The sequence below is a fragment of the Pelecanus crispus genome, chromosome 2 (genome assembly GCF_030463565.1).
Source record: "Pelecanus crispus isolate bPelCri1 chromosome 2, bPelCri1.pri, whole genome shotgun sequence".
Lineage (NCBI taxonomy): Eukaryota > Metazoa > Chordata > Aves > Pelecaniformes > Pelecanidae > Pelecanus > Pelecanus crispus.
In genome coordinates, this window is record NC_134644.1 from 108751141 (window position 1) to 108779119 (window position 27979).

The 27979-nt window shown below is 36.1% G+C and overlaps 1 protein-coding gene across 9 annotated transcripts in view; it reads right to left on the bottom strand.

Annotated features, from left to right (window-relative positions):
* ZNF236 (zinc finger protein 236) overlaps positions 1 to 27979 on the bottom strand; it is a 94309-nt gene that overhangs the window by 57848 nt on the left and 8482 nt on the right. For 7 of the 9 annotated variants that reach the window (XM_075706562.1, XM_075706564.1, XM_075706563.1 and 4 more), the window contains exons 1-7: positions 22936 to 22990; positions 21458 to 21622; positions 16320 to 16498; positions 12919 to 13043; positions 9387 to 9559; positions 4870 to 5016; positions 2852 to 2923 (exon numbers count right to left, since the gene is read on the bottom strand). In XM_075706562.1, coding sequence (XP_075562677.1) covers positions 2852 to 2923; positions 4870 to 5016; positions 9387 to 9559; positions 12919 to 13043; positions 16320 to 16498; positions 21458 to 21622; positions 22936 to 22962 — 888 coding nt within the window. In that variant the 5' untranslated portion in view covers positions 22963 to 22990. Of the gene's footprint in view, positions 1 to 2851; positions 2924 to 4869; positions 5017 to 9386; positions 9560 to 12918; positions 13044 to 16319; positions 16499 to 21457; positions 21623 to 22935; positions 23079 to 27979 lie in introns of those variants that run through there. The other 2 variants (XM_075706566.1, XM_075706567.1) reach the window with 1 other exon arrangement.

The following is a 27979-nucleotide window of genomic DNA, read 5'->3' on the forward strand; positions in this document are numbered from 1 at the left end:
CTTCAACTAGTTTACAAAACACAGGCATCAATTACTGAATTCCACATACAGAGGCCACATGAAAAGCAATTCCAAAACAAATAAATGGCACTGACATGGTTGCCTTTTTAAAATCCACATTTAACAAAAGCAGGTCCTCTGGAGAAATAACCTTCTATTAGTTGAGATTTTTTTTTGTATAAATTTTTTTGTGTTGTTATATCAAAACCTTTCAGAACAATCAAACTACTAACTTTTTTCCCTTCAACTTTCAATATTCTAAATCTCTTAGCTTTAGAAGAATCTCCTTAAACTCTAAAAATGTAAATACCCATGGAGCTGTGTCAAAATACTAAAAAAAACTTAAAGTCTAAAAATCAAGTTTCTTAATCTTTGATTTGACAATTGTATCTTAGGCTACCTTAGTAACAGATACTAAGAAAAAAGTGATAAAAAGCCTTGGTATTTATTTTTAAAATCAGAAATAAAGACTCCTTCTGTTCTCCTTCATTTATAAACTTCTCTTCCTTATAACAAATAGAATCCATAAGTATATCATTACTGAAACAACTGCTTTCAATCACTCATTTTACTGCAGAAAAGAGAAATATATATTTATATAATGGCTAGCCCCATAATTCTGTTTCTTAGAACACACTGGATATTTGCTTCTAATAGTCACTTCTGTTCTCTAAAAATAATCACTTCCAGGCGCACGCACGTGCACACACACGTGTATATATATATTGATATACATATAAAAAATGCTATCTTCTTTCAGATCATTTTTAACAAAGAATAATCTTAAGCTTCACATGTGTAATATTTCTTCCAATCTGAAAACTCCTGAGATTTTCTTTATACTGACACATTACACTGGACAGTTAAAATGATACTGTCACCATATTTGAAGATGGTTACAAAGAAATATGTTAAGAAAAATTAGCTTGACTCAAGTTATATCCTGCAAATTTGACAAAGTATTTTTAATGCCTTCTCATGAGACAATACAAAACAAACCTTTATCTCATTTCTCTTGCATGCATGCAAGAATTGCACTTGCTATTTTGCTGATTTAACCACTAGCCCATCGTTTTTCACCTCACTGTGGGACAGATGGAAAGATTCCCATCTCTTCAGATTCCAATTTAACAAGAGCGCCATAACTGTTTCAATATGTATTTTACAAAATAAAATACACTATATGCCATTTTCATTGCAATAAACAGGAACTGAAGCAAAGTGTTTTGCTGAAGATTGTAACAGCTCTTTATAGAGATCACTCATTTTCTTGAAACAGAATGCAGGGAAGCTCTTTAGTAGAGCGGGAAGCCTACACTAAAAAGTCTATAAAATTCTCCCAGGCTCTAGCAAGAGAAAAAAAAAAAAATGTTAATGAAGGAACGGCTCAACATCATCTCTGACATGAAAATTACAGTATTACATGTATTTAGCCAGTGTGTTCATGTATTATACAGCAGTTTACACACAGTCTCATGGAGGTTATCTTTTTTGAAAAATAATATACACATATGCACACCTATAAAGTTTGTTATCATTACTATTAAGAGACCCTGCTCATTATAAAAAGTTTCAGAGGTCTCTTTGTAGGTCCCACTTCAATAACCGATTTTAAAAGTATCATAGAGAATGAAGTGTTTCATTACTACTTCATAATTCCACATTTGTTCAGTTAGAATAGTGGACCTTGTGATCACCCTTACTCTGTCTGATCTGCTGTGTAACACGGACCGCATGCCTGCTCTGAGTGAATTACTCCAAACAAAGTAACTGTACAGAAATTATAGCAGTTCTTTAAATCAAGTAATTTATTGTGGTAACTTCTTCTGTTGCTATCCAACTTCAACAGTAAATTATCCACATTAAAATTCCATCCTTTATTTCAAAGTGTGAATTTGGCTAGCTTCAACCCTCAGAACTTTTTTTCTCTTCTCTATTAAAAAGATTACAGATTTTTCCCTTTTCTTCAAAACAGCAGATCAAGTCATCCTTAAATATTTTATCTGAGGGGCAAAATAGATAATGCACCTTGAATCTCTTCAATAATAAAACACATTATATCATACTTTAAGAATTCTGATGGCTCTGCTCCCTCCTGTATCTTTGAATACAGTTCATGAATAGTGAACACTATAAACAGACAACCAACAAAAGCAAAAATTCCCAGAATGAAATACAGAGGACATACAAGCTTTTCATTTCTATGCTAAGTTTCTTCTCTAAATGAAAAGACTATAAAACTCATCTTTCCAGGCAAGGAAAACCTAACTTTTAGCTGATACATCAATTATTACCTCTTCCATCCCTATTTAATAAGTGGAATTTAAAATCCTTGAAAACTCCTATCCTGTGAATATGGCCTACTTTTTCTGTTCTTCTATATGTGATTTTATTCTTGGCGATACATTGTTTGGCACACCCAGCTCACCAAGAAATCCATACCATTCTGTATCAGTGATGTGTCCTCTTCATAAATTACCTCAGTCTGTGTATCATCCTGATCTGTGATGATTTTATATTTTCTTCTGGGTCACTGATATATATTAAGTAGTGTAGGGTCAAGAATTAATTTTCCAAGGGACTCCATCAGAAACACAGTAACAGTGGTGATTCCCTGCACACCTCTTTTACAAGTTCTCTCAGGAAGTTTTAAAAATCACTCATGGTCCCTCACATTAATTTTAGTATATCATTCTGTTTGAAAATACAAAACATATCCCTACTTTTTATGGCCTCCATTACAAGAAGGAAAAGGAAGAATCATTAAGGATGCAACTAGCTTATAAAATTCTGTGAAGTTTCTTCCACTTTTAGTCTTGACACAAAAACATGACAAAAACTCTACACTTACATTCTTCCATTTGTTATCAACAGGTTGCAAGAGATTAGCAGGAGATGTTGTTAAAGGCTGGGTGACAGAGTCCTACAAAGAAATGAAAATAAAGTATTTTAAGCCTTTGTACAAAAAGAAGGAAAAACATGGCTAATATCACACATAAAAGTAGTACAGTTCATTTTCCCACAGTATGGGACAGAAAAAATGAAACTATGGGAGAGATACAACAGTACCTAGAATCACTAATGTTGCTTCATAGTTTAAATACATTAAACAAACACAAGTTACAGATACCAGTACCTTAGCTACAAGCGCTGATGCAGCCAAAGACAAATAACAAAAGTAAGCATATTTTACTAGGTACTCATGTATCACACAAGAATGCATTCTTTGGTAGCACAGCACTTCAGGAGACTTCAACTTTTGGAATTCATTGTATTAAGGACACAATCATTCTTCATCCCCAGGTATATAACAAGGGACGACAGAGACTGATTGCAAACTTCAGAAAAGAACCATTATACTGGAGATTTGCTGTTAAAGAAGCTCTGCAAGTTTTGAGCAGAATGAAGAAGTCAGTTCTAATATAAGAATGCTAGTGTTAATCTAAGAAAGTAGAAACCATCTTTCTACAGCAGTAAAACTCAATCAATCATTAAATCTCTGCAGTTTCAGATATAAAACTAAAACTAAAAAGTGTAATACTCTTCTAATACACAACTGACATGTCAGTTATTATCTTTGTTCTTCCTTGTTAAACATCTTGGCATCTGTTTTTAGAAAGAAAATCTCTTCTCCCATTTTGCTTACACTATTGTATGGAGATATTCTTTATTTTTCCCCTCCCTCATGCAAGCAGAGAAGTATGCATGCAGCAAAGATAACACCACCATGCTTCTGTAATATCAATACGCAATGCAAATGCAAGATACTCAAACAAACCAAAACAAGAAAAACACAGCTGGACAGGGGAAGCAAATATGAGGTAGTATGAAGGAATCCTTTTCCTTTCTGCTTTTAAGATTAGGCTTGTGAATGCAGAGATGTGCAAAAAGAGGTAGAGATTATATGTACTTTGCAAGCAAATAGGACACGTTGGTCTTTTTTTTCTTTTAGTTAACCTTAAGAGACAAATGGCATCTGCCATACAAAAAAAAATCTTATGAAATCTAAGAAAGAAAAATGTTTCTCGAAACGACACTACTAGACACTTGTTTTCAACAAGATACAGCTGCATAATGAAATTGAGACTTTAAATTTTAACCCTTCTCGTCAAAGTCTGATATTACTTGCCATCCTTTGACCTTTAAAGCATAAAATTTGGAAATGATGCAAAACATAGTGGAATAAAGGTAGAAAAGGTAGTTCTACTCAAAGAAAAAAAATGTACTATGATACATTAAATATGCACTGGCTCAAAAAACCAAAATAGTCTTCTGAAACCAGAAGCATTTTCCGAGATGTAGCTTCTTGTATCTTGGTAAAGAAAAAAACCCACCAGCATTCAGTGCTCTCAGTAAAGCTTTTTCCTTTATGATCTGTCAAATGAGAAGCTAACATTTAAAACAGGTTATCAGAAATACTCAGAAGAATCCACTATGTAGTTATATGGACTAGAATTATATAAACAATTTCTGAAAATGAGTTAAAACTAATATATAATTTAAATAGTTCCAGATTCCATTATTCCAGCAAAACTTCACAGTTATTTTTATGTTACCTGGGGAGGAAACCTTTCCTCTGCAGACAATCTGCAAGCACCAGAATTATATTTTACTTAGCTGTAGAATAAAATGTTGTATTTTCATATAAACCCTCAAATTGTAAATCCTTTTTTGCATATACTTGGCCAATTTACATTCTGCCAATATTTAATAATGCAAATCAATTCCAAAAATGACACAACACTTTAAAAAGACAAAAACCAGCTACAGGTCTTTCGGTCCTAACCTATCTGAAGAATTACTGGAATTAAGATACAGATCTAATTAAACTCTTAAAGCCAGTTTCACAATATACCAAGCAAAGCTTACCGCTGTAACATGAGATACATCTGTCGAAGAGCTTGCAGAATTCTGTTGACCACCCATGTGCATCTTGCTGATATGTGTATTTAAACTACCCAAGCTTTTGAAGACACAGCTACATTCTGTACAGTTGTACGTAGGGCCATTCTTCACCTTCAGTAAAACAAAAAAAATTAAGTAAATTTTCCCTAAACCTACCAAATTTTACATTTTTCATTATTTATCCACGTAACAAATATACTATGGGGTTATGAGAGCTAAAATGGTTTATTTTTCTAAGTTACTGATATCCAGTTATGGAATCAGTCTGGTGTCTCTCGGATGCCAAGTCAACTGTAATCTATGTGCATGACTGTCATCTCCTATTACCACTTCTCAACACTGGGAAGTACCAGAGAGCAAAACAAACGTCATACGCAAATGAGGCCTCAGACTTTTCCCTCCTTACAATTTCCTACCGTTACACACTCAGAAACAAAACCAAAATGCAACTTTATCAATTAAGATGTGCCTGAAGATGTAACATCATATATAATACAAACAGAAGTTTGGAAATACGAAGAGAAAAAAATGCAGGTAATTTATCTTCAAATTTTGGCTCTCTACTTTTGCAAATGTATCTTTTATAAATTTAAAAGAAAAAAAAAATCCACTTTTCAGGTCAAAGTAGAATGAAGGCAAGATAGATTGGGCCAAAGGCCATACGGACAGCATGGGGCGGGAGTGGAAACCCACACCAAAAAAACCCCATGGTGAATCACAGAATCATAGAATCATTTAGGTTGGAAAAGACCTTTAAGATCATCCAGTCCAACCATTAACCTAACATTAGCAAGTCCATCACTAAACCAATTAAGGGTAGAGTAATTATTTCATGTTTCCGGGCTTGGTGGCTGGATTACTTTTTAATGAAAGTAAAAACTAGGAATTACTGAGGTTGGAAAGGATCTCTAAGATCATCAGTCCAACCATCAACCCAACACCACCATGTCCACTAAACCATGTCCCAAAGTGCCACCTCTACCCATTTTTTGAATGCCTCCAGAGATGGTGACTCCACCACCTCTCTGGGCAGCCTGTTCCAATGCTTGACCACTCCTTTCGTGAACAAATTTTTCCCAATATCCAATCTAAACCTCCTGTGATGCAGCTTGAGCCCATTTCCCCTTGTCCTATTGCTAACTACATGGGAGAAGAGCCCAACACCCACCTCACTACAACCTCCTTTCAGGTAGAGCGCGATAAGGCCTCCCCTCAGCCTCCTCTTCTCCAGGCTAAACAACCCCAGTTCCCTCAGCCGCTCCTCATCAGACTTGTTCTCCAGACCCTTCACCAGCTTTGTTGCCCTTCTCTGGACACACTCCAGCACCTCAATGTCCTTCTTGTACTGAGGGACCCAAAACTGGACACAGTATTCCAGGTGCGGCCTCACCAGTGCTGAGTACAGGGGAACAATCACCTCCCTGCTCCTGCTGGCCACACTAGTCCTGATACAAAGCCAGGATGCTGTTGGCCTTCTTGGCCACCTGGGCACACTGCTGGCTCATGTTCAGCTGGCTGTCTACCAACACCCCCAGGTCCTTTTCGGCCAGGCAGCTTTCCAGCCACTCTTCCCCAAGCCTGTAGCGTTGCATGGGGCTGTTGTGACCCAAGTGCAGGTCCTGGCACTTGGCCTTGTTAAACCTCATCCAGATGGCCTCGGCCCATCGATCCAGCCTGTCCAAGTCCCTCTGCAGGGCCATCCTACCCTCCAGCAGATCAACACTCCCACCCAGTTTGGTGTCATCTGCAAACTTACTGAGGGCGCACTCAATCCCCTCATCCAGATCATCGATAAAGATATTAACAAGGCTGGCCCCAAAACTGAGCCCTGGGGAACACTGCTTGTGACCGGTCACCAACTGGATTTGACTGCATTCACCGCAACTCTCTGGGCTCAGCCACCCAGCCAGTTTTTTACCCAGCAATGAGTACACCTGCCTAAGCCACAAGCCGCCAGCTTCCCAAGGAGAATGCTCTGGGAGACGGTGTCAAAGGCTTTACAAAGTCCAAGTAGATGATATCCACAGCCTTTCCCTCATCCACTAGACGGGTCACCAGGTCATAAAAGGAGATCAGGTTGGTCAAGCAGGACCTGCCTTTCATGAACCCATGCTGGCTGGGCCTGATCCCCTGGTTGACCTGCACTTGCCTGTTGAGTGCGCTTAATATGAACCGCTCCATAATCTTCCCCAGCACCGAGGTCAGGCTGACAGGCCTGTAGTTCCCCGGATCCTCTTTCTGGCCCTTCTTGTAGATGGGTGTCACATTGGCAAGCCTCCAGTCATCTGGGACCTCTCCTGTCAACCAGGACTGCTGACAGATGATGGAGAGTGGCTTGGCAAGCTCCTCCGCCAGCTCCTTCAGTACTCTCAGGTGGATCCTACCCAGCCCCATAGACTTGTGAGCATCCAGGTGGTGCAGCAGGTCGTTAACTGCTTCCTCCTGGATTATGGGGGCTTCATTCTGCTCTCCATCTCTGTCTTCCAGCTCAGGGGGCTGAATGCCCTGGGGATAACTGGTCTGGCTATTAAAGACAGAGGCAAAGAAGGCATTAAGTACCTCAGCCTGCTCCTCATCCTTGGTGGCAATGTTCCTCCCTGCATCCAATAAAGGATGGAGATTCTCCTTGGCTGTCTTTTTGTTGTTAATGTATTTGTAGAAACTTTTTTTTATTATCTCTGACAACAGTGGCCAGATTGAGTTCTAGCTGGGCTTCTGCCTTTCTAATTTCCTCTCTGCATGACCTAACGAGATCCCTGTACTCTTCTTGAGTTGCCTGCCCCTTCTCCAAAGGTGGTAAACTCTCCTTTTTTCCCCCGAGTCCCAGCAAAAGCTCCCTGTTCAGCAAGGGAACAACAAAGTCTTCAAAAGAAAACACGCTGCTTGAAATACTGAATTTTGCATTTTCTGACATCAGCTTAAACTGGTAACAAGACTTTCAGAAAGATGTATCCACTAACAAAATACAGGTACAACTAAACAGTGATAAATGAAGTGAGAATCAACCTGTTTCATTATCACCTCTAACTTTTTTTTGTGACTGTCTCAGGATAAAATAAAGAATTAATGGAGTTCTGCATGCAGTCTTGAAGAAAACACAGCGACAGCAAGGCAGGGGGTAGGGGGGAGGGGAAGGAAATCAACAAATGATCCAAAGCAGTAACTAAAACATAGGCTCAGGATCACGAAACACAGCATAAGACATGATCAAGAGGCAGCATTCAAAGTCCCTTATCCCACCATTCTTTTTTTTTTTTTTTTCTTACAGAAAAACAAGAGTAACAGAGAAAAAAGTGAAAAATATTTTTGGCTTGATCTCCACCGATCTTGTAATATTGAAAAAAATCAATGTATATTACGAAATTCATGTTGGTGCATTTTTTTATGTACCAAAATCTATTGTGTATAGGGAGCTGTGATCAGTCAGGAAGACTAGTCACACAAAGTCACATGAAATGTAAACGTATGATTTAATATAATTAAGTGTAATACAAAACACTAAGACATATTCAATGAAGCAGCATATCCTAAAATTAAGAAACTAACACACTAAAAGGATCCTTAGTAAAAAACAAAACCCAAAAACACAACAAACAAAAAAACCCAATAACTAAAATAACTAAGATCTATTGTTGTAACACAAAAATGGAAAACAAGAATGCAAATCTCATAGTTAGGGGAAAGAGTGAGAACAGAGATGATATTCTGGATGGAGGAAAAGAAAGAAAAAAGAAAAAAAGCTGGCTTTATCAGTTTATACCTTCCAAATCAAAACTAGGTCTCTTTCTAGGGGTAGTTCCAACCACAAATCACTAAAGTCAGCTAGGGAATTACTGAACAAAGTTGCATAGCCAATGCTGCTCAGAAGATCATATTACGTTATCAAAGCAGTACCTTTTGAATTTTAAAAATTGTCTGTCACAAAGAAGAAGAAAAAATCAGCTTTATGCTGAGGTCTGAGACAACAATGTTTTTGGCCTTAATTTGTAGTTTTCTTCTACCTGTAGCTGAAAAACCTCTGAAAAAGGCTGTAAGATATATACTTCAAAGACAAATTGCAAGTACGCTCTATGATGGAGTTAGTGGGTTGCTGTCTGGCCTTGAAATTTTTCACCATTTTCTGCTTTGCTGCTTTTGGCTTACTTTCGTCTGATTCTAGCCCGCATTCTCCCAAGACTGACACAGGTACGTTTTTATACACTTAAAACCACTAATAATTCATTAATTTATCAATGTACTGAAAAGACAATGCTAAACAAAGGTTTTGCTACTTATCCTAAGCATACATTTATTCAGATTAAGCTATTTTAGGAAAGCCTGCAGGTAAAACCAACAAACTAGAATCTACACTACAGCAGTAAATCTATATTGGCTGCAGAAAGCACCAGAGAGCACAGGAATAGCAAACAGGATAATTTAAATACTGAAAATGAAATAAGCAGTATATTAGCACCAACCACTTCATGAATAATTGTATTTACCTCTGAATGAACTCTCTGTATGTGTGACTGAAGATTGCCTTTCTGAGAAAAGGCTGCAGGACAAAAGGCACAAGCATGGGGTTTTTCACCAGTGTGCTTGATCATATGGGTCTGCAATGCCCCCTTCTGGTTAAAGGCTTTTCCACATTCACTGCATTTAAAAGGTCTTTCACCTGAAGGGGGGGAAAAAAAAAAAAAAGAAAAAAAAAAAGGATGTGGGGTAAGGGGCTTCAAATAAATGTTAGTAGTTTCCTGCATCTAAATGAAAAATTCTATCAGTTAAAATAAAATACTTCAGATAGATATCTCTACATACACACATCAACACAGAAACATACATTATTAGGTGTTTTGACAATGAAATCATTTACCTCAACCACCAGTCTCAGCTTCTACTCTGATAAAGATATAGCTTTGTAAAAAACTTTCTTGACCTAGCTGATGATGATCAGTTAAAATGCATAAATTAAATGAAACTTGTATGAAACAATGACTTGGAACAGCTTCCCTCAGCTTGTGGTCTGGAAGATCTCAGAAGTTGCTATGCAAAACCAGGGCGGGAAAAGAAAAAGGGGAAAAGAAAAACCAAAACCACGCCATTCTTTTACATCAAATCCTATAAAATGTAAGCACGGAAAACAAACTGGGAAGCAGAGCGTGGAATGGACAGTAATAAGTCAAAAATTCAACCCTTTACTTAGTCTAAAATCAAAAAGTCTTACAGCAACACTGCAAAAGATGGCCCATGGTTCCCGCTCCCCAATAAACAGCCATTCATTCTTTACAACCACCTACTGAAAATGTGCAATAACAGTTTTATTATATGAAATATTGTACAGCCCTGCTCAAAAAATAATTTTAAAACCTGGAATGTTTATATTACTACTGAACATTAAAGAAAATCTAGGCAATACGCTTACAGGAATGCTGTGTCACTATTTCCTGATTTTGGTGTTCTCAGTGCTGTGCTTACTTACAGTTACTTGTACATGAACACAGTAACCATGAAAAACTCCCCAGAAATTGTAAGTGACAAAACATAATAGAACTGCATTAACATATTACAAAGCTACATATTTTAAACACACAGATACTAGGAACAAAGTTCAGTTTCTTACTTACCATATGTCTTAATTGACTACTGGAAATCTCCACTGTGAACTCAGTATTACTCTTTTTTTTCTTTTAGTGAAACAGTTTAGCTGTGGTAACTCCAGGACCTTGAGAACATTTAATGCTTTGCCTTTGCACATTTCTATAGCAAAAACACTATAAGCATGCTGTACATTATGTCTGCTACACCAGTAAGTACTAGCATGTGCTAAATATTATGCACACTAAAGCAGTTTTAATGAATATTTTTATATGACTTCTAATTATATAGCTGTAATTACATCCAGTTTAAAATGATTAATTCTTAAGTACATTCACATTGTCTGAAATAAAAGCAGCTATTTTATTAAACAGATTACAAGCACAGAACTCACATAATAGTATCAACTGGAGGAATGTATATTTTCTGTTCTGCTGCTTACGGCTTTTAAAGATGCTTTAAGGTGTGCGGGTTTTAACTGTATATTTTTTAATATAGATTAAAATACAGAACACTGATTCAGATCTTCTTGAAATACAGTGACAAAATTCATACTGGGCTTTCACAGGTAAAAGGCTGAGCTTCCACTAATAGCTGCTGGTGGACACATAGTATTGCTTCAGGCTAACTTTGCCTATTTAAGTGAATTTCATTATAAAAACTAAATCTTAATTCTAGTGTGGAAGTGTGGAATTTCTGTATTTCTCAAGTATAACTTAATAAAGTACAGATTTGGGAGAGGGAATGGGGGGTTCATTGCTTAGTTATTAATATGGGAATTGCAATCCCTGAGATTTAAAATCTTTTTTTCGCAAAGGATGTAAGTGCTTGAAATTAATAGCTATGAATAAAAAAAGTATTGCAATTAAGACACTAATGTAATGCTGTACATGTAGCACAGACATGCTATTTTAACAATTAAAGACTTAAGAATTCTAAATTCTTTAAAGCCGAGTTCTTCTTTCCTATATATTTTACAGTACATCAAGCAATTGGATGCCAGACAGATTGTCTGCAGATTCAAAGTAATAACATGCTTCACAAATATAAATGAGTATTCACTAGCTACTTGTAACTTAAAATGACCCACCACCGTATGCAGAACGGGACTACATTTTGTGTCTCTGGTTTCCCAATAGACAATGCCTTTTTACTCTTCAAAAGAACTATAAATGCTCTTGAACTTTTTGAAGCTTTAGACAAGTGTCCTCAACCACCTATAATCTTGTTTATTTAATTCTTACTAGAATAAGCTAAAATAATGTATCAAATAGATACAAAACTCTAAAATATGAAAGTTAATTTTCTATGACTTTTTTTGGATATTACTTTGAGGCAACTTTCAAAGCACGTACAAGGGTGACCTCTTGTGTTACTGTTTTCCAATTAAATTATAAAGCTTAATAAGATTCCTAAGAAAGTCACGCAACGGAATTTTTATTTCTCCCTTGGCAAAGTCATTCTTGTACATGGCAACATCACATCACTGTCTGAACAGACTGCTATACAAACAACATTGCACACTTACATAATTTACTACTTTAATTAGCTAAAAACTAGACAAACAGCAATTTATTCACAAGATGGAAAATACACATATATTGCACATCACTGGAGCACCTTCAATGAAGGTTTTGTTTAAAGCCAAACTTACACTCTATCATGTATGTCTGGTTAAAACCTGAAAACTATTCCTACAGTCCTCTGCACACTTAAAAAACGTTTGTATTATTTTATACTTAGCATTTTTCAGTTATTTCAATTGCTTAAGGGTTAAACAAATGCACAGATTTATTACAGTAACGTTGCAAAAACTATCTGCTATTCATTCTGCAAAACTGAACAGTCACCTTCTTCTCCATGTATCAAAATTACAATCTAGGCTTATCACTTTGCAAGTTCACTTTGGACATCCTGCAAATGGCAGTTACAGTAAGTACAGAAAATATACAGCAGTAATTCTAAATAAATCAATCTAAAAACAAAAGCAAGGCCACTATGTTAGTAGTATTATTCATTCTCATGTATTTCTACTCTTTTTGTGATTGTAAATTTTAGAACCTGTTCTCTAGAATATGTAAGATCTTTATTAGAGTACCTGACTGGCCCTTACCTAGGTATTCTAATTTTAGGGCCCATTGAAACTTTAAGTACCAAAACTGGTATTCTGTAACAAATGAAACAATGAAACCTGTAGAGTACTTAAAATTTCCAGATGTGTTTCATAAGAAACAGTTAAAAAGATGTTGAAAAGCATAAAAATTTCCTAAGCAAAGGAATTACAAAAAGGTTTTTTTAAACCAACAGGTAACAGCGTCTAATGAGCAAGATGTATTAATACTATTTCACGTCCCAACTGGGAGAAAAATATTTAGCATTTCACAGATTAATTGAATTTTGTAAAAAAAATGCAAACTAAAATTACTTCCACAGTCTTACCTGTGTGTATCCTAACATGTCGTGTTAACTGACTCGGCTTCTGGAACGTCTTTCCACAGTGAGGACAGGAATAGGTAAACCCACTTCTGTCAATATTTCTGTTATAAGATCTGGTATTTGATACCCTGTCATTTAAAAAAAAAAAAAAAAAAAAAACAAACAAATTGACATAAGAATTGACATAAAATCCTCTTAATTCTAATATTAAATGTTATTTTGAAGAAGCTGATTTTACCACATCATTTTTTAACATACAGTGTAAATTTGATGACAATGTATGGTATCAGCTGCAACAGTTAAAAACCAAACTCTTTAATGATACTGAAAGAACAATGTAAATAGAGCACTTTTCTAAGTGCCTGCAAACACCAGGGATTTCACAGTTATTTCTGTAATAAAATTGATACTTCATAAAGGTTCTCTAGAGACATTTTCACTGTAAATTCTGCTAGAAGTATACAGTGACTTCACAACTACATTTTGGTAGGAACTTTCAATTCTGTGCAACTTTTTTTCTTTTACCTGAACACAGCAAGACTTTTGCTCTTAACTAGAATAGGCAGATCTCATGAACTGGAGTACAAATGCAGCTGCTGAGGTCTGACAAAACCAGGTTAAGAATTTAAAAACCCAAATATTCACCACTGCTCCTCAAATACAAATCACGATCTCCAGAGACACAGTAACAGATGACATAAACTCCCATACTTAATTTCTCTACAAATAAAACTAATTAGGTTAAGTGACTGCTGAAAAACAGCAACATGGAAAAAACAACCGATTTTATGCTGGAAAAAAAACCAAAACCCTGAAAACCTAGGTGATATTAAAAGACCATTACAACAACTCAGTTAAAGAAGGTGAAACCGTAAGGCAGCGTGGTATCTAGAGCACTCCACATTTTCCACAGTGCCTGAGTATTTACACCCATACAGTGATCCAGCTTGTCAGTACTGCTTAAAGCTAACTGAAATTATACAAATTTAAATACCTGGTGTTTTTCTGAACAACTGAGAAATAAGATTTAGCTAATGTGGAGCAGATGTGCAAAATACACCACCACCTTGAAACACAGGCTGGTATAACAATATAAAACATAACCGGGGAGTAACAGTCCATGCGTAACACAGGAAATCATTAAACTTCTGCTCAAATGATGCATCTTTCTACTCTAAGAGAACATAGATACTCAGTATATATTTAAAGGAAAGCCCATTTTCCCTTCCAATTACGTCAAATGAATATTACATGCATTTTTAAACTCTTTTTATAGTCTTGCAGAGCAAGCGCAGAGTTTTGGTAATATATTTTACTTTTACATATTAATTGTATCTATAAAAATTTACTGAAGTATCCGGAGTAAAATCAACTGACAATTGAAGAGCAGGAGCAAGAACAGCACGGATGTTAGATGTTCTTCTTTCCATCTCAGGACAGATCCAGACCAGCCTGATTGTCAGCACACACTCTCTGATGAGCAACATCATCTGTTTCAACCATAGTTGTGGCATTTTAATAAAGGAAATAATATCCAATTTGGAGACAACTGCAGGGACAATCCTTCAAGACCAGATCACCTTCTAAAATATTCCCTCATTTAGAGTTATAATGATGATTTTCCTTTTAGCAAAAGGTAGATACTAAATATAAATTGTAACTTCATAATAGTTCTCCATTCAAATGTTTCAAACACTATTAAAACAAACACCTTTTTGGAAAGGAAAAGTGCACCGCTTCATGAAAAAAAACTTAAGGGAACAAGGCTCTTCACTATTTTAAATCCTAAAATTTTGTGAAGCTTATTTTACAATGGAAAGCAGGAAACCAACAGTAAGATTTGTAACTACTGGTGCACGTCTTTGAACTTTATATACAGTCAAACAGGTTAGATCAAATGTTAACTCTTCATAATTCATCTGAACAGTATGAGAGGATCACGTCAAATAATAAATTTAAAAAAAAAAATTAGAATGTCCACATTACTGCTTTCAAAATAATTTCTACTGAAACACAGAAGGTGGAGCGGGATCACTTACGCAATTCATTAACCTGGCTCACATAAATGAGTTGTATTGGTACTGCTGGTGAAAGGACAGTAAAGCACCGTTACAAGCAGTAGTTTCTTGAATACAAATGCAACATGTTTCTACATCTGAACTGATAAATAAGGCGAACCTCATATAAGGAAGCTCTGAATCCAGAAATAATCCACATTTATGAAAATAAATTATCGTGGAGCACTTATATCTCATTTGTATCAGAATGTAGCATGCTAATACTCTCTCAAAATTGCAGCCGTCATATTAGATTCACTCATCCATTCTTTATTTATTCATCCTAACTTACACAGGAGATGTCCACAACAAGGACGGTTTTTTGTGTGTAATATTGTACAACGCAACAGAAACATAACAACTTTACCTCAATTTTCAGTTTGCAAATGGAAGGACATTTTTTGTGTGTAATATTGTAAATGCAATAGAAACATAACAACTTTACCTCAATTTTCAGTTTGCAAATGGAAATCTACAATACTTTTTTTAAACCTTCTGGAACACAACTATTAAGCTCTCACAACCTGCATCAACTGCTAATAAAAATAATTGGAAATACCCAATATTTCTCATTTTTAAATACATATTTTTCCCCCATCTGTTTTTTATAGAAACAGAGTAAAGATTAAGAGAGATCACCTGTCAATAACCTTAGGTTTTCTTACTGTACAAACTAAACCAATAGAAGTAAGTTTTTCTTTCTTCTAACTTAAAAGTAATTTTCACCTTCCTAAAAGTGAAGTTAAACTAGAGAGCTGAAAGGAAGGCCAGAACAAATTTTCACCGAAAGTAAGAACAGCATTTACTAGGCCTGTTTTTTCCCCTTCATTTTGTGCTTTTTCACATTTACAAGAACCTCACAGCACATTGTGGTGAGGACTACTTGCAAAAGACAATCAAACTGCAAGGAACAACTTATTTCTTTGCAGAAATTAAGTATTAGGATTTTTGCAATTATAACAACTGCTACGTAAAATTAGTATAAATTTTCTTCAATGTACTGCCATTAGCTTTTAAAATCACACATGAACATAATTCAGAAAGCACTCTGTATCAGAAAAACTTTGCCTGTGTTTACAAATAGCTGGCAGATGGAACTATGCTTAGTATTGGTGCCTAAATACAAAACCAGAAAAAAAAAACAAAACCCAAAGGCCTCCAAAACATAACCACCTACTTTAGTAAGGTTTTAAAAAACAAATGCCATTTTGTAACAACATACCAAAGAAAAGAAGTGATCTGCATAGATCATGGTACTTTGCTGACTGGAAATGCCACTCTTGCTTCCCCCAGCTATCACCATAAAAGTAACATCTGCTCATTTTGTTATAATCCCGTGATTGTTACCTTATTTTATAGTGAGTTTTCATATGCTCCTTTAGCTGTGAGGAAGTTTCAAATTCCTTTTTGCAAGACTTGCAGCTGTGGATCCTACTGCCTGCCAATTCTTGACGATGTTCTTCCATGTGTATGGACAGCTGACTCTGTAAAGTAAATTCATCTCCACACTCTGAACAGATAAGATTCTGAAAGAGATAATAGAGACTGATTTTTCAAAAGATTCCCAAACAGCGGTACACTTGCACAAGCTTTGCTCAAGTAGATGAATGTATCCTTCTATGGACATTGGCAGCTGGAAGCAAGCAGCAATAGAAGTATACAACCAAAAAAAAAAGTTTATGAGCACTGTAATACAGATCATGAACAAAAATCACTGCAAGCTTATGGTAATATTTATATTTTAAGAAACCCCACTGAAATGGAATTCGGAAAAAGTTCATATGGTAGCAGAAACAAGCAGTTCAGTACCATCCCTACCACCACTCCCTATTTCCTTAGTAGGCCAGTTCAAGATACACACAAAAACTTACCTCAGTGCCACTATGCTATGGTCTACACAAACATTTGTAAAAAATCCTACTTTCTAATCAGAAACATCTTAACTGTAGATTCAGGGATTTTACACTTCACTGGTTAAAATGACACAAATGGCCACTTACTTTTTAGCACTAATCCTACCACAGTTACTACTGACTCTTCTTAAGCTATCTTTACAGAAAAGACAACAGAAATAAATAGGGACACATAATTTTTTTGACAGATATCGCCTGAACTCATTAATTTTACAGCAGTGTTAAACATACCACTTTCCAGTTACATTAGTATTCCATGTCATTTAGAATGGAAATCATACTTGTAATGTTTAATGCAAAAGCACTGCCATTTCTCTGAAATTTAGAGGAAGATTTGAAGTCAAATACTGTTTCAATGAAAACTAAAAGCTCTGCATTTATTTGACTTCCTTTTGCTTTTCAAAACCATTAACTTAATTTCTCAGTGTATCTTTGTTTTACAAAATCTAAGCAGAGAGTTAAGATTAAAAGTCTAAAAATATTCACCACCTCTTTGGTAATACATCTGTTACATGTTCCTTACTGGTGTAAGTAACTTCAGACAGTTTTCGTCTCAGTTCATTTTTCAATAATCATAATTATCACTGCAAATGGAAATGTTTTTTATCCCCCCCCCCTTTTTTCCCCTCTTTGAATGATCAGCAAGGGAAAAAACACCCCAGTGTTCATTTAAATAAAGGTATTGACAAGAATATTTTAATCAAGAGGAACAAAGATATGCAATGCTATTTTTAAAATGCTTTGACAATAAATTTGTTTCCTAAGTCTAAAAAAAACAAAAATTCTGCAATATTGCCAGACAACGTTTCTACATAAAAACTCAGAAATCTGAAGTCCTTTAATGAAATTAAATACTACCTCAAAAATTACTTGTTTAATCTAACCTGCAGATCTTTGTTACCAGACTCAAGTTACAGTGTGGGACAATAAATACATACTACGTTCCTTTCCAGGATCTACATTCAAATCCAAATAAAAATACTTATTATTGAAAAATATTGTTCTTATACAACAAATTTGGCTTATGACAATCCTTTTGTACAAGTGGGGAAAAATTACCTGAAGAGCAGCTTACAGTGCATACTATATCAAGCTCATGGTCCCCAAAATTGAGTTTGTCAATTGCTTCTCAGCATTTTTCAGACACACATTATCTATGACATTACGTTACTATTACACATATTCTATTAAGCAACTTCCTCAAACAACAGAATAGCCTAAGAAGAAGTACTTGAGACAACAAACATCTATGTATTTTTATTCATTACTGAAGAATTTACTGTAGGAAAACAAGAACATGGTAAAATAGAAAAACTGTACAAAAACCAGCAATATCTCATACCAAATAGCCTCTCTCTGGAATAGACAGTACCAGATTTATTTTTTTGCCCCTCAAGCAAACAAAAAAATCCACCACCACACAGAGAACAAGTAATTACACACTGTTAACGTCACTATGGTTAAAGCCACCTTCTAACATTAAACAAAAGGGGCTGTTCATACATTGCTAGATAATACTTAAAATTTCCAAACTCAGAAATAATTTTAGAAAGCTTTACTCATCTAATTCTGCCTGTATTAACTATCTTATCAGATGCAGTATCTGAAGGAACACTTTGGAACCCATGATCTTGGAGTACAGGTCTCATGAGGAGCAGCTGAGGGAACTGGGGTTGCTTGGCCTGGAGAAAGGATGCTGAGGGGAGACCTTATCGCTCTCTACAACTACCTGAAAGGAGGTTGGAGTGAGGTGGGTGTTGGGCTCTTCTCCCAAGTAGTTAGAGATAGGACAAGGGGAAATGGCCTCAAGCTGCATCGCGGGAGGTTTAGATTGGATATTGGGAAAAATTTGTTCACGAAAGGAGTGGTCAAGCATTGGAACAGGCTGCCCAGAGAGGTGGTGGAGTCACCATCTCTGGAGGTGTTCAAAAAATGGGTAGAAGTGGCACTTTGGGACATGGTTTAGTGGACATGGTGGTGTTGGGTTGATGATTGGAATGATAACCTTAGAGGTCCTTTCCAATCTTAATGATTCCTAGTTTTTACTTTCATTATAAATAATCCAGCCACCAAGCCAGGAAACATGAAATTGCTACTCTACCCTTAATTGGTTTAGTGATGGACTTGCTAATGTTAGGTTAATGGTTGGACTGGATGATCTTAAAGGTCTTTTCCAACCTAAACAATTTTATGATCTTCATCTGTGTAGTATCAATGACTCCTACCATCTGTAAAAGAAGATTTTAATTTGCACTTTTTCAAAGACCATTGCTACCAAATTATAAAGACAAGACAAATCAAATACAGTGAACGTTCTTTTAAAAAAACCAAAACACACACAAAAACAATGGGATTTTTTTAATAATGGAATTTTCACTCCATATCCACCAAGCATCAGTTTTAACTTTTTCAACATATTAAGGTTTTCCTAAAGCCCAAGAAAACCTCATGCTCATGGAGAAAGAAGACATATTAGCTATTTTAATGCTATAAATTATAATTTTTCAGTTTGTATTTAGCATTCCTGTCTCACCAGGTCAAAAAGTACCACTGTCCATTTCCACTGAGGACATGGACAAAACCAAGAAACCTCTACAAGGTCAGGCATATTTACACAAGGTATGTTCTTTATGACTTCTTAAAAGAAAGCTACCTGAAACTGAGGAATTTCAAGCATGTTTTTTTTCCTGTTATACCAGTTTATCACACACAAATCACTAAAGAACATGAGGACAAAATTTAGTTTCTTGCAAAACAGATTTAATTAGCCCAGAAAATTCCTTCTGGAACCTCTCACAGGAGCAATCAGTCACGAAAATCTGCATTTCAACAGAGAGATACGCTCTCCCAAACCTAACTGGAGAGCTCAAGAAGCTAATCGCACTAGTTTCTTGTTACTACCCTTCTGCACTCACCTATAGAAAAAGCTGGCTGATGCAGCACAAAGCGAGACTAAAGTTACCCAAACCTCAGCTTTGTGCAGTAGTCTCCTCAACTGCTACGTATAAGTGAGTACATATCTCTGCTCTGTTTTCAGATTTTCAGCTTTTCTAACAGCAAGAGTAAGAAAGTGATAGCAACAGGAGGAAGAATGTACTCCACCGATAACTTAACTTCTTATCCTGCACATTATGAAAAACTCCTGAATGACAGCTAGTGCCATCATCAAGACCCTCTGCTTCAAGTTCAAATTCCAGCTCTCCTACAGGCCCAGTGCATAACTATCGGAAAAGTAATTCTTGCAATTCTCTGTGAATTTATTGTTATGTTCATCTGTTTTGTCACAGAATTATAGAGCATCACAATAATACATTCATTAGCAATTGAAGGGTGTTAATATAAGTTTAATTTTTAAGCTGCAGATTGAATTTTAAATTGAAAGGCGTCACACAACCTATTCTTCCGACATCTGCACCAAGTATCAAAATCAGAGCAGCTGAAGTGGATGAAAAATCACTTAGCAATGGAAATGAGTACTAAAAATCACTTTCAGGCATCTTTCTTGATGCTCAGTTTCCTTATTCTGATGTTTTCAGCAATTCATAAATCAAATTTACTCAATAAATACCCATTAAACTATGTATCATTATAGATACATTAACATGCAACAAAATTGTACTCAAGTCCTCTCATTTTAACTCAGTTCATATTTTGTCATGTACACAACAGATAGCAAGATTCAAGAAGGAATACATTCTCTACATACGGCATTCCCTGCCCGGTTTCAGGAAAAATGCAAGCAGGCCTATCATGCCAAACCTACTGGTAAAAACTGCTGTAAGCTGTCTGCAGTTGGTATATAGAAACATACAATTGTTATGTTCATGATTAGAAGTCTGGCGATAAAAGTACATACTCGACTCAGCTCCAATTCTCCAACGCAAAGTGCAATTTTAAAAAAGCGTTCACAGGAGGAAGAGGTAATCACATGATTGAAAACTTGGTATTCTGGGCAGCACAATCAACTCTGGCAACTGCAGTAACACAGTAATGACTATAAAGTGTGCAAAATACTACTATGCATTAACTGTTTGCTGAGAATTTAACCAATGCCTTATAAAAATGCAAAATGAAATTGTGAGAGGGGAAGGAACAAGAAGTCCTCTCAAGCGAAATAACCACTCAGAAAAGAGGTGGGAGTTCTAGAAAAGGGAACAGCTTCATGATGTGAGAAACAGATGGTGAGAGTGCCTCACCATGACATCTGCCATCAAAAATGAACACCCAGACTATTATGTGTGGGCTTATCAATGTACATGAAATCACAGAAATTGCTTCAAAATAAAAGTATTTGTAAATAACTAATCAGTTAATGTTCATATATCATATGATACCTATTAAACTTGCACAGATTCTCTTTGTTAATAAAGACAGGATGGGAACACTTGCTTATATCCAGTATATTCATTTCTGCTACTATTATTAGAACAGACTCCCCACTAAATGTTTTATACTTCTTCTGAATGAGACCATTTATTCAATCCTCCAACCTAAAGCATATAGGTAAGGGATTAAGTACAACCATTATGACATGTCTTTTCAAAATTCAAATTATGAGGTTTAATGAATTACCTCTTCTTTCTCATGTAGCATTATATGAGCTTTCAGACTGGCTACTCTGGAGAATTTCTTGTTGCACACAGGACATGTAGGATCTTCACCATTGTGAGTACATTTATGAAGTGTCAAGTTGAATTCAACATTAAATGACATCGGACACTGGTCACATCGGTGAGGCTGTTTGTTAAAACCACAAAAATAAACACAAAATTCAATCTTCCCAGAAGTTACATATACCCTAGGTGACACATAACCATACAAATCAAAATATTTAAAATAAAAAAGAGCAATTCAAGTACCTACATATGATAATGATCCTTAACAATAACAGCATTAAGGATTTTCTCTTCTTTGCATCTCACTACTGAAAATGCAAATACAGCATTTCAAGAGTATATGGGGAAAGAAGGAAAAAGGGGGAAGTAAAGAAAGCATAGACTCAAAACTTAGGCTGCCCGAGGAGAGTGAAGTTAGCAGGAAAGAAGAATGAGGAAAAGATGGAAATAAATTTTCCTACTTTAACTGAGATCGTGAACTCTCCTGAAGCAAAATTAATAATTGAACCAGCAAAGCAAAGAGCTTAGTTTATGCTAGGATCGACTGCTCTGAGTTGGGATCTGCACAATCAGTTTTCATTCTTTAAGAGCACCTTTGCTTTTAGATCTAAAGGCTCTTACACAAGTGTGCAACAGCATGGTTTTAACCACATCAACTTCCATTTTTTATATATCAACTTTACAACGTTGAAACTTGTGTAAGTAGTTCTTCGTATACACGAATTATCACCTCAAAGTCCTACATTTCGTAAAAAATAATCTGTACCTACAGCTACCTCAAACAGTAATAAAATTATTTTTCCATCACATGTAAAGTAGTTTCAGCTTTGTGAAACAGAAAACAAGGAACAGAAATGAAATGCTTCAGATTACAGATGAAACCTATGGCAAAAGCTTCATGTAAAAACCTCAGTCCACTCTTAATCACGTATCTGTATTTTTCTCATTCTCTCCCCAATTTGATTTGTATGCAGCTAAAGTGATGACATTAATCTACTGACTAATACATACATATTAGATTAGGTTGCTGAAAACAGCTATAAGAGACTAGCAGGGTCCAGTTAATCAATATAAGCATTCTTTTCTTTTTATTGCTAATGCATAGAATCAGTTTGCAAATTCAATTAGAAGAAACCCATACATTCTCTCATCCACCTGAATATGTTAGAAATCAAAGAAAATGGCTAAAATTAAAAATTACTGAACTGGAAACAACAATCTAACTAAATGGCAAAGTAAGGTCCTGTCTCAAAGGAAACCTGAGGAAACATGAAACAGAAATTTCATAAAACTCTGAGGTCCCCAAGTAGTACTTACTAGTGCTGAGATTAAATAAACCCAAAAATGATGTCTGGTGTTAGCTTTACTTGTCAGTATATGAAAATATCAATATGCACTTGTATTTTCTAAGTTTATATCTACTAAAATTCATACCTTGTCATTTTGCTCATGATCCCTCATATGGCGCTGGAACTGGGTCTCTTTTGGAAAAGACAGCAAACAGATCTCACACTTATGGAAGTTAGGTACTTGGTAGGGAAAATTACTGTTCTCTGTATTCGGTGTCAGAACATCATCTACAAAACAAGAATCAAAGCATCTGTATGAAGTTCACATTTCATTTGCTTATAATTTATTGTAAAAAACAGAATTCTTTGAAGCAGAAACTATTCAAACTCCTGTAAGACTTTGACTTATTCAAGATTCTAAGTTCACGGGATCTTGAAGCTCTTGGGCATAAACATTACTGCTTCCATTGATAAAGGATCAACAGAATATATCCATCCCACTAACTGCCAGCTGCTGCGTGGCCAGCAGGAGCAGGGAGGTGATTGTGCCCCTGTACTCAGCACTGGTGAGGCCGCACCTGGAATACTGTGTCCAGTTTTGGTACCCTCAGTACAAGAAGGACATTGAGGTGCTGGAGTGTGTCCAGAGAAGGGCAACAAAGCTGGCGAAGGGTCTGGAGCACAGGCCTTATGAGGAGCGGCTGAGGGAACTGGGGTTGTTTAGCCTGGAGAAGAGGAGGCTGAGGGGAGACCTTATCGCTCTCTACAACTACCTGAAAGGAGGTTGTAGTGAGGTGGGTGTTGGTCTCTTCTCCCAGGTAGTTAGCGATAGGACGAGAGGAAATGGGCTCAAGCTGCACCAGGGGAGCTTTAGATTGGAAATTAGGAAAAATTTCTTTACGGAAAGGGTAGTCAAGCATTGGAACAGGCTGCCCAGAGAGGTGGTGGAGTCACCATCCCTGGAAGTGTTCAAAAAACGGGTAGATATGGCACCTCGGGACAAGGTTTCGCCTAGTCTACCCTTGGTTGGTTTAGTGTGGACTTGGTAGTGTAGGTTAATGGTTGGACTGGATGATCTTAAAGGTCTTTTCCAACCTAAACGATTCTATGATTCTAAAGAAATAATCACCTTTTCCTAGTAATTTGAAATAAATTATTTCTGTGCTTCATAAACACCCATCAAAGTTTGCAGCAAAATAAAATGCTGCCAAATACACTAGGTATAAGTAAGATACTGCCAGGTGTTACTTTTAATAATATTACATCACTTGTTTCTTAAAAAAAACCCTAATATGACATACTCAGCAGTTCTGACTACACAGGTTTTCTGCCCTCCCCTGCTCCTTTCTCTCTCCCCCCTTTAAGAAAAATTTAGGGATCTTTTCTTCTACTTCTGTCAATGTAAAACCTTTATTAAAGGTTTTACTTATTAAACCACAAACCAAACAGTTACCTTCACAGTTGTAAAACCAACACCAATGTTTCAAATAGCTGAGAGAGATGCAATAAACCGCAAGTCAAACTGTGTACACATTAATTCAATGGATAAAAAGATTACAGTTTTTTTTTTTAATAGACCCAATCTAAGCCCACACAGTTTTCTTGCTTTGAACTCCTACAGTCACACAACTTTTGATATACAAGTTGCAAGCTTCTATATCCTCTTGCTTAAACGGCTGAAGTCAGTTCTATAAATATTTAAGATATGAGGAAAATATTAATCCAAGTACAGTAAGCACATTTTACATTTGAGAAGACACTGTACTACTAAGGAATTTATCTTTATCTAAATAAAACTTTAAGAAAAGCAATTGGCAGGAGGGTTTAAAATATGTAAGATCGTTCAAAGCAGTATTAATAAAATGAAAATAAAAATCGACTGACTCATGCTGTACATTAAGGACACTAAAGAGAAAAAAACCCATAGAATTCAGTTTCAAACACTGCCACAACTCAAAGTGCATGAACAACAGAGTGCAAGAGGATGCAAAAAAAAAAAAAAAGGGAACATTGATTTTATTATCTAGACACGCAAGGCCTCATGTTTCCCTTTAAGAAAGTCAGTACTTCTCACCATGTATGTAAGAATTAGGCATAGGAAGTAGCAACACAGCTAGAAATTTACAGCATCCTGTTTACATTTCCTCAGAGGAAACCAAAGCTTACAATTCATATAGTATTTCTGCTCAGTACTACACCTACCTCAAAGTCCTGTCTCATTCAACACACCATTTACAAGGCGGGGGGGGGGGGGGGGGGGGGGGGAATCATGTCCTCACCACCTTTTTTTCCTACTAAAATTCTCATAAACAAACTTAAAAAGCTTGTACTTGAGGAAGCTCTAGGAAACACTTCAGCACAAGATATTCTGGACAAGAAAACACTTCCCATTTCTGGTCTGTCACCCAATTAACTTTTGCTTTGCAAAGTTTAGTTATACATCTTTCTGTTAGACAGAAATACTTGGCTTAACTACCACAAATCTGTAACATGTATAAACTTAAACCTACTGCATCCTTTAAAGGACTCTCAGCTGTAAATTCATAGTATATGCAGACACTAACAACCCTGAAATGGTCACACTTCTTCAAAAGCTGAAAAGCACAGCTTTAATTACAAGACACTGTCCTTTGAGCATCCTTGTGATAAATACACCTGAGCAGAATAAAGGGCACAAAATCAGGTTCCGTAAATATTGGCATGACAAGAAAAAGAGAGAGCGGGGGGGGGAGACGACGGAATCTACTCCAATACTTGGACTATATGAAAATGTAACACAAGAAGCTTTCCTTTCCCCTACAAAAAGGGGTAATTGTTCAACCCCACGAAGGCCTGACCTCTCACTTTAAATTGACAACTGAAAAATGATCCAGTGCATGACTTTAAAAAGGCCTTTAAACCTTCTCCATAAACCAAAGAGATTATTATCTTTAGACATTCACTCTCGAGATCAAAGACACCGGACAACATACAAAAACAATGCCTAAACAATTGAAGTAGAGAGAAAGCAGAACTTTGAAATAATCAAAGGTGCTAACTTCTCTACAATTTGAAACACAGAAAAAGCAGCATGCTCACTAGCATCTGAATAATATTACCAAATTACTTACTTTTTAGGTCAATAACATTCTTATATATCATTTTTATTAAAACGTGTATCATATCTGTATCAATCGCAATACTGATTAATCTACAGGCTATGAATTTTCTTCTGGAATTCAAAAAGGAGTTTAAATTAGCTACATGTTAATGAAAAATTAAATATCCTTGTGATGTTTCAACAGAATTTGATGACTATAAGTGCATGAAATGATACCACCTGATGCAGAGACATATGGGAAGAAGGTATTTCAGCTCTTCTTTAAAACAAAGGAAACGATCACCACTAAAATAAACAGAAAGGGGTAACAAAAGCATAATATTAAAATATTTCCTAGGAAAGAACAAAAAAACCAGCCTAAACTTTGGGAAATGAGGAGTTGAGCACATCGCACACCGTGTCGAAGTGTCAGGAGTTTCTCAACACTAGTTCATGGGTGACCATAGACCCTGAGCTGCCTGCAAGCCTTTCTGCCTTCCTAAAGAAGAAATAGAAGGCACACATTTAGAAAATTCATCACTTACATGTATAACATCTTAAGCATTACTCTTTCAAAGAAAATCTTTGTAAGTCTTTCCAAAGCCAAATCTTATGCTTTTTTAGTCCTATCTTTCATACTGCTAAAGAGCAAAAGAAAGATGTTTGGGAGTCAGGACTGGACCCCGGCATCAGCAACTGGACTGTAAGGTCCAGCTTGACTTGGCAGAGGACTCTTCCTGCAGAAATCCTTATGGACAAGGCACAGCAGATCAATTTAGGTTAGACTCCAGAAATCTTCAAAGGCTCAACTACTGGAAGATCAGGCTGAAGACTGCTCTAAGTAGTTACAGCCGGTATGAATAGCAAAACAGTCCAGTCTGGATTTAAAAGAACACTGAAAGTTCAATTGTTTCACTTTCACTCAAAGGGCAGGATTGAGACCTAATGCAGATTCAAATTAAAACACGAATTCATTTATTCATTAACGCTATGCCTGAAGTAGCTTAAGGGAAAGATGAGAGTATAATAACCTTTTTTCACTTGTATTCTCACTAGAATAGTTTGGTCCTCTATTACCAGCCAAATACTGGGTATTTCTGAGAGTTGCACAGCTCCCTTTTATTAAAGATGCAGAAGTGATTTTTTATTTTATTCTTCCAGTAGCAAGGAGAGTTATTCAGAACAATATCCCTACTGAAATCAAGCAATTGGATAACATGTTATGTTGTGTTTAGAATTGAGAAGACAGAAAACCAGGAAAGGCATTGTCAATTAAAAAAGTAACAAGCAAGTGAGCTATATTTTGACTTTTCAGGCAGGTGTCACAGACTCATAAAGTATGACTTGGGTCTGTCTTCGTTTCAATAGAAAAATGAAATAAAAGTTTGACAGAGTTTTTTGTTACAAGAACTAATAACCAGATGAAGACACTATTTACACTGATACCTCTATATCACAGCAAGTCAAAGTAATAAACCTGGATTACCATATTTCAGGGAAATCAGCAATAAAATCCACTTGTGTAATCATCTTTCCTTATATCAGAGAAAAAATGCTTTTAGGCATATCGGTTTGGATCATGAAACAAGTGAAACACTGAAAAATACTGAATCTATCTTAAAGGCCAATCTTTTTGAATACTCAAAAACACGCAGATGATGCCAATTCAAGAAGTTGGCAGTGGGGTATGGATCCTATACTTTTAAATGCACTGAGAAATTTGTTACTCAAAAAAAAAAAAAAAAAACAAACAAAAAACACACACCAAACCAAAACCACCCCACCCCAACAACTCCTCTAAACTTTCCCTGTGTACCAAAGGGAAACAAAACAAAAATGCTGACATACATGACATTGCATTTGATGGTCACAATTCATCATTTAGCAGATTAGCAACCCTATCATAAATAGCTACTATGGTACCTATGCTCTCAGAAAAATACCAGTATTAGGTACACAGATTAAGCAATCTATTTTTTGTCAGATCTACTCTGTCCAGATGAAAACACGAGTCCACTGTCTGTTAATGAACTAAAAGAATGCCATTCAAGCCAACCACACAGAATTAAAAGTTTGAGTTTTCAGTTAGAGAAGACATTAACCGATTAAG